The sequence below is a fragment of the Phoenix dactylifera genome, chromosome 7 (genome assembly GCF_051530095.1).
Source record: "Phoenix dactylifera cultivar Ajwa chromosome 7, Ajwa_hap1_PhDact_Kaust_v1.1, whole genome shotgun sequence".
In the NCBI taxonomy this organism is placed as follows: Eukaryota; Viridiplantae; Streptophyta; class Magnoliopsida; order Arecales; family Arecaceae; genus Phoenix; species Phoenix dactylifera.
In genome coordinates, this window is record NC_143196.1 from 1,123,350 (window position 1) to 1,131,275 (window position 7,926).

Sequence of the window (7,926 nt, forward strand, 5' to 3'; positions counted from 1 at the left end):
CAACTTGCAAGCTAAAGACACCTTCCACCTCCCTTCCCACGCGCCCACCACCCATGGTTGGGTCCACCACCATGATTGGCGCCTCCTCATCAGGAAAGAAAAAAACGTTTTATCCAAGTGGCAGGCATAATACTATTACAAAAATAGGCAATTACATCTCTATCATTAATTTTACTCTAATAAAAGTTAGATATGTCAATTAATAACCTAACTTGCCAATCTAATTCGAAATCGATTTAAATGGGTTTCAATTTAGCATAAAGATGTTTAGGTCGTAGATGGATTGACTTGACCTAACTAATTTATTAGATGAGTTGGTTTAATAGTTGGACCTGGCTGTGACTTGACTTGTAGACTGCCTACCTAAGCTATTTAAAATCCATTTAACACGTCTAAAAATTATTGGTTCGATTGGCTTATTAATACAAAGGTCTAGTCCAAGTTTGAATTTTTGATCCATTTCATAAATGGATCAAAATGATGGTCATAGGAGGCCACTATCTAAGCATTTTCTATTTCTACAATCGTAGCGTGGTTTCATGAGAAGGATTTGGATGGACTTTTGGTCACCATGTCAATATTCATAGATAAATTAAGTGGGGTGACGGGCCAAAAATAAAAGTCTGGTCGTGTGCTCGCATGGGAGGTGGGTTTTTTGAGTTACTGAAAAATTTAAAAACATATTCTTATATACAAGTTATAAGGTGCTATTGTTTGGTAGGCTTGACCTGAGAAGTGTAGTTAAATTACAAATTTTGGAGGATTTTTTTTTGCCAGGTTTATACAACGAGAAAAGAAGCACTATGAAAGGCATCGAAAAGTTCACTTGAATTTTAGAAATATTCTAAAAAAGCTCCTATGAATTAAAATATATAAATATTTTTTAAATTCCAACATAAACTTCCAAGTTTACACTATCATAAGAGAAGCACCAATCATCTATACCATCGTATCATTTTTGCTGACACCAATAATAGATCCAATTAATTAATTTATTTGCAACTTTACAATTCAAAAAATAAAATTTATAATAAAAAATAATCATCTAGCCTACGGTACCCACCCCAAAATTTCAGAATGTTTTATTCTTTCTTTCCATTGTTTGTGGAAATCCATCTACCAAGATTGGCTATGTTCAGCATATTTCTAGGTTTTTTTCTTTTTTTTTTTTGAGACGGATGATTCATACAGATCTAGTATGGATACATCCAATAATATCAGAAAACAGTAGGCCCTGGAGCGCTTTAGGCAACTCCTTTTCCTAACTCACAAAGTGCTCCCATAATGATTTGCCACATACAAAGCCATCCACTTTGCAGCTCCATTTACCTCTTTGAACACATGTTTGGCTTGGAAGGCCACATCGACACTCGTCATGACTCAAATGTCCTGAAGCAGGAGGTGGCCCTTGCCACCATCGTTGATGCCACTCTAAATCCATCCAATCATAGTGATCGAATCACTCTCAAGTAGGGCTGTGCTAGCTCGCAGTACTCGCCAAGCAAGGTTCGGGCCAGCCCATGCTTGTCCTCATCTTTGCTCCAGAAACTGAAATGTCGAAAATCTGGTAGCCACCGGCAACCATCAGGTCCGGGACTGCGATACTGCTTGGCTTTAAAAAAAAGCAAGAGAATGTGGAGGCTTGATCACATCATTGTTATGCTAGTGGTTTGGCAAATCCATCGCAATATACACAGTCTGCTATCGTGTCTCCCTATTTGGATTATGTACGATTACATTCTCATAGTAAAAAGATCACGAATGGGTCCGGAATTGATTTGGCTTATGGAAGCATCCGATGTCATGCTTATTCCCTCGGCACATAATTTAGATGTGGCAGGATCCGTTCTTCCAATTTCTGGCATTTCATGGGGCCCCAACAGCCGTCCTCGGAGAATTTATGTAGCTTCGGGGGTGGGGAAGCTGACCACTGCAATGGAGTTGGGGCGTCAAATGGTGAGGAGGAAAGAAGGGTTGCTGAGTGTGAAATAGAACGCAAGGGAGACAGCAGGGCCCACCAAAGATATGGGGATTTGCTGATGGCGATGGGAAATGATTCGGATCCCGTGCGAAGCTGGAATGAAACATCTGGGGTGGTGGGTGGGCATGCATGAAGGGGCCCCATGATGCTGCCAAATAATACAAAGTGAAGCAAGGACTTTGGTTGGAAATTGACCCAAAGGACAATCGTAATAAGTTAGCACATGATACGTTTGAACTTATGGGATGGAACCACCTTTCATTGGTCCCTCCATTGCAAGTCTTCATTGGCTTTGCATGTCCAACATTCCGCAATTAATGGGAGGATATGCATGCAGAGTTATCCATGACCATGATAGCTATGTCATATTTTTCAAATTTCATATTTGTGGAAAAAAAAAATTTCATCTTGAATTTTCAATAATTGCATAAGGCTCGAACATGGTATATGTAAAAAAGATTTAGGAGTTGGAGGGAAATTGAAGAAAGAATTTATAGGGCATGTAATAAATGAAAATTTGTGAAATTTCCTTAGGATAACATAAAAACAATAAAATGACCAATTTGACCTACCACCATCTAGCATTCTTTGTTTTCTATTTTCTATGATTTTTTTAAAAAAAGTAATCGCCAGTTAAGGTTTACCCATTCAGAATAATACGGATCGACAACATTTTTTTGAGAATAATATGAATAGAAGTCTTAGTTAAAATGATATTCATATTATAAGACCATATTTTATTATCCAATCATTAAAAGACATACTTAGTTAAAATCTTAGTTAAGCCTTTTTATTCTCTTAGTCAAAATGATATAAGACCATATCTTATTATCTAAGCATTAAAATCTGTTAATTTTTAATTTATACATATTTTAAGATATATAGATCACAATCAATAAATGAATTTTAGCATACCTTCCCATCAGCATGATGCATAGATTATAAATCATCAAATATATGATTTTTTTTTAATCTTTAGATATTTTTAGTGATATAGATTATAAATACTAGTGTAGATTTTCAATTTGTATGCTCCATTATTGATTTTGGAGTCCAGAAGAGCATCTTCTTTCTTTCAAGAGAAGTAAAGTCCATCTCTCTTTCTCTCTGTATCTAAATGAGGGCTGCCTATGTAGAAGCAGGCTAGGTGGAGGATTCTGCTCAAATAATAAGTAAAAACAGGTGAAGGATAAATATGAAGGACTTTCTAAAGGTAGAATCCGATCCTTGTGGAATTATTTTCTAAGCTTCTAATCCAAAAACACAACTACTTTCAATATCAAATGATAAATGATGATGGCGATGACGTTAATGGTAAAGCTACTAGAAAAGATGGGTGGGATCGACACGGTCAGCACAAATGGAGTATGACGAGTTCATGGAATATTGCCCGGACGCAGCCATGATCCCTTCCCCCAAAAGTCTCCCATCCCAGGAGGCTTTGGCCCCTGCTCCAGATGAGCCATGAGTGGGACCTTTTCACCCTCCTCTTTACAGGAAAGTTGGTGCCATGGTGATGCAACCAAAGCACATAACCTTCCTACCTTTTCTAAATGCATCCATTCGTTCCCCACCTAGTCCTACCTAAACATTAAAGCTTAGCACCAGGTCTCGTACCACTCGTTTTCCTACATTAATTAATCTACTTATACTATACGTTTAGTTTTAGATAAGATAGGTGGCGGCCTAATTAATGTTAGTTGGCAGCAGTAGCAAGACAAGAAGGCAAGCATGCAATAGGGTTTGCAGACAACGTGGTCGGCTAAGGTTGCAAAAGGAGCGGTCAAGGCCATGCATACGACCTTATCTTGTACTCTCTCACCCTATCGAACCATCTATCCTTCTCTTTATATCATATCACGAAAGCTCCATGATTGCCGACTCCTGCTCTTCCCAATTCCTCCCCCCCTCCCCCTCCCCACGGAATCGAATGCCCTATAATAGCAAATCATTGGTGGACCCACTGTTCATTGTGTCACACGTCTGATGTGTCGCGACTGCTGCATGACGCGTGGCCCGTCGGCGTGCTATCTTTATCCACCAGCAGCCTAGTCTGAAAGGGTGCGCTGACGTTCCAAAAGCATCCACTGGTGTTAGTGTAGTAATATAAGCGATTTGCTTTGCTTTTGGAGCACCTCTTATATTCGACAAAGGCAGTTATTCTCTATAATCATATCATTAGGTAACAATCGGTTTGTCAAGTGGTGTCGAAGTCAATGCTTATCTTACCATGCAGTATTAAAAAAGTGATTAGGATTACCATAATCTGCCACATGTAAATTATTATCTTCTTGACAAATAGTAAATTATTAAATTACTAGATGTAAAGTGGTGATTAAAAGAGTGGTGTCATGCTACATGTTAAAGTCACTGAGGTGCCAAGATGCCCATTGGCATTTGTATAGTTTTCCACAAATAGTAACACCGGATTAGGTGATGTTTCTATTATGTTAATACAATTACTATCATCTTAACAATAATCGCAACCGGCTAGAGATTTGCGTAATTTTCCATATTCAATATCTATAGTGTAATTATTTGAGTTCTATAGTTGACTGTGGCCAATCACTCCGGGGTGCCCTGTGAGGTGAGAAGAGAGAGCTGCCTAGAGTGTTCCATGATTTACTGTTTTCTGACTTTTTTGGATGTGTCTGTACTAAAATTGTATGAATCATCTATTTTAGTAAAAAAAATAAAATTATATGAGGATATGATAAGTTGATCATCGCCATATGATCGGTCATAGTCGACTGTATTATTCATGTATGCATGTATGATCGACTGCACAACGTTGCGAGCATACAACAGACTGAACTATGTTACAGATAGAAGCCTCAGCAATATATTGGTAATCAGCCTAAACAAAATGGTATATCTTTAGTGATTGGGAGTGGTGACTTGGGAGAGCATTATTGAACCATGAATTGTACCATCTATCGTTCCTATTTGCGAGGAAATCTCGGCTCAACAACATCAGCGTTACGGTTGAGTGAATGACCAGAATTCTGAGGATCTTTCCAAAATCTCACGGACTCTTGTTCATGTTTTAAATCTTTGGCAGAGCCCACATGTCTTTCTTTTCCCCTTGCAAACAAGACATGGAGGCCACGATGCACCAAACCTTTGCCATTAGGTCATCTGTCCTTCCCATCACCACCTCAGGGACCGAAGAATTAAAAGCCAGGCAAGAGGAGCAGGTGGAACTTGATCCCCATGTCTTCCCAGAGCTTGGTAGGGCGACCACTTCATGCATGCATCAAGTCCCAAACACCTCATGTGCAGCCTTCAATCATCGCATCCAACCATGTCACCGTCCGATGATTGGTTTGATAATTATGAATTCATAAGATATCGGACCGACCATACGGTGCCGTGGCCGTACCTGATGGAAGATCTTTCTGACCTGTAGGTTTATTTTTTTAAAAAAGAAAATTGATGATACTTTCCTGTAGATCTAGGTAACAATTTCGATCATAGAATTTACTATTGAACGAAAAAGATTAGGACGATGACCGATCATATATGCATGACGTTGTAGGACATTAATTTCAAGCACCCATAATTGAAAGAATTGAAGCCTGGGTTGAACCCAACTCTAGTTAGTGTATTCCTGGAATAGAGAAGTTGACTATATAAGCTAGCTATCAAGTCCAGCGACTGAAGGCATATAAAGGTCGCCTTCTCCCTAGTAATTCCTATTTTAAATCAAAAGAAGAATAAAAGCCAGTGGGAAAGGGCAGATGGAGGGGAGGAACCACACATAGTTAATTAATGAAGCAAAAGGAGGGTGGGTGGGTGGGTTGTGAGTATGAGGAGGCAAAATCAGAGTCTTGATGAGTTTTATAATGCCTCGTACCCTTCCACCCATCTCCATTTGAATCCACGTAGTCATCTCTCTTCACCTTCCCATCCTATGAGCTGGTAGTGCTGGACTCTCTTTTTCGTAGTAGGGGAGATAGCTAGGTTCCCATCTGTCAGCCTTTGTAGTGCATGGGAGATATATCCCATATTCCCACAAGAAGCCCTTCACATCACCAAATTCATTTCCCTCACTCATTCCTTCCTTTCCTTTACCAACAACACCCTTCCTTCCTTCTCTTATAGCAAATATATACAGGAGAAAGACTCTTGAGGGGCTGGAAAAATCCAAGCTAGCATGGACATGAACCGAGAAGAAGACGTGTGTCGCATCGGTCTCGCCATTGGATTGGGCTGTGGCTCATCAAACGATCGCAGTCGGCGACGAGAACCATGCCCGACCTTCTCAATTCCGACGCCTCACGAGCCCTCGCTCACATTAAGCCTCTCCGACGATGCGTATGGGGCGAGCCCCATGCCCAAAGCTGAGGCTCGCAAGGCAAGCGAGGAGCGTCGGCCGGCACGGCCATCATCGCCTCATAGCACGGTCTCCTCGTTCTCCTCCGCGTATCCTCCAAGCGTCAAGAGGGAAAAGGACGCAGGGGGCGAGGAGGCGGAGGCGGAGGCGGAGAGACTGTCCTCACGGGCAAGCGATGAAGAGGAGGATGGTAGTGCTAGAAAGAAGCTTAGGCTTACGAAAGAGCAGTCCGCCCTCTTAGAGGACAGGTTCAAGGAGCATAGCACCCTCAATCCGGTGAGTACCCTTCCTAATTTTATCATCCATCGCTCGAGATTCTTTTCTTTATACCAAACCATTCACGTACGCGCCGATTTGTCTCTGTATTTATCCGGGAAAGGTCTGCATATGAGTCTCCTTAGAATTTATATATATTCATCTCTCTTTTGATGATCAGAAACAAAAACACGCTTTAGCCAAGCAATTGAATCTCCGACCGAGACAAGTTGAAGTATGGTTTCAAAATAGGAGAGCAAGGTTTGTCTCCCTTCCATAACTCCATGCAACGTAATTTGAATTTAAAATTAGATTAAGAACGTTAGTTACCCACATGGGGAATTCGAATTGGCTCTTGTTCTTTCTTGAGAAAACTTGGTTCTTGCTTTTTTTTAATTTTTATATCCATGCCTGATTTGAATTCCTTACAGGACTAAGCTGAAGCAGACTGAAGTTGATTGCGAATTCCTTAAACGGTGCTGCGAGACGCTGAGGGACGAGAACAGGAGGCTGCAGAAGGAGCTGCAGGAGCTGAAGGCCCTCAAATTTGCACACCCGTTCTACATGCAGTTTCCTGCAGCCACCCTCACGATGTGCCCTTCATGCGAGAGGATCGGCGGTGCCTCCGATGGCTCCAAAGGTGGCGGCGGCGGCGGCGCCGGACCTTTCATGGTCGCCCAGCCAAAACCTCGTTTCTTCAATCCTTTTACCCATTCGACAACATTCTAGGAAGGAGTTTTCAGGCCCCACGCCACAGAGCCACAACCTCTCTTCTTGTTCAGTTTTTGGGACTAGGGAATGAGGAGGATCCCTAACAGTCACCATATGATGTGTAGTTCTCTCCCTTTTCACCTGATTTTGATCGATGAATAGATCATAGAGTAGAATAAAAAGAAGAATCCCATGATCTCCTCATGTTCAAACACCTGTCTAATTAACCCACCTCCAAGGTTGCTTTATATTTTTTTTCCCCTTCTTTTCATCTAATCAAGCATGATGTTAGTGATTGTACAGAAGAAAAGAACTCCCATGAGCTTTTCATGGTACGAGAATAAACCTATGCCATTTACATGAATTGTGCACGAATGAATTATTATTATTCATATATATAGATATCTCTTCCTGTCGCTCATGAAAATATTTCTCCTACTCTAGCAGATAACTGAGAATAAGAGAAAATATCTGCTGGATTAAACTTTTTTGAAAAACATTGAGTTGATGTTATCTGAGAATTCTTTTGTACCTACACCCCTCTTTTATCTAAGAAATTATATTCTACACCATGCCAATCATCCTATCTCATTTCTGTAGCTAAATATCGAGACAAATGCACGATGAATGGGGCTCACAAAAA

The 7,926-nt window shown here is 40.7% G+C and overlaps 1 protein-coding gene across 1 annotated transcript; it reads left to right on the plus strand.

Annotated features, from left to right (window-relative positions):
• Positions 1–5,854: 5,854 nt before the first annotated feature.
• Positions 5,855–7,643, plus strand: LOC103707529 (homeobox-leucine zipper protein HAT22-like). Its single transcript, XM_008792059.5, has 3 exons — positions 5,855–6,593; positions 6,754–6,833; positions 7,004–7,643. The coding sequence occupies exons 1-3, from the start codon at positions 6,138–6,140 to the stop codon at positions 7,299–7,301; spliced, it is 834 nt and encodes a 277-aa protein (XP_008790281.1). The 5' UTR covers positions 5,855–6,137; the 3' UTR covers positions 7,302–7,643.
• The last annotated feature ends 283 nt before the right edge of the window (positions 7,644–7,926 follow it).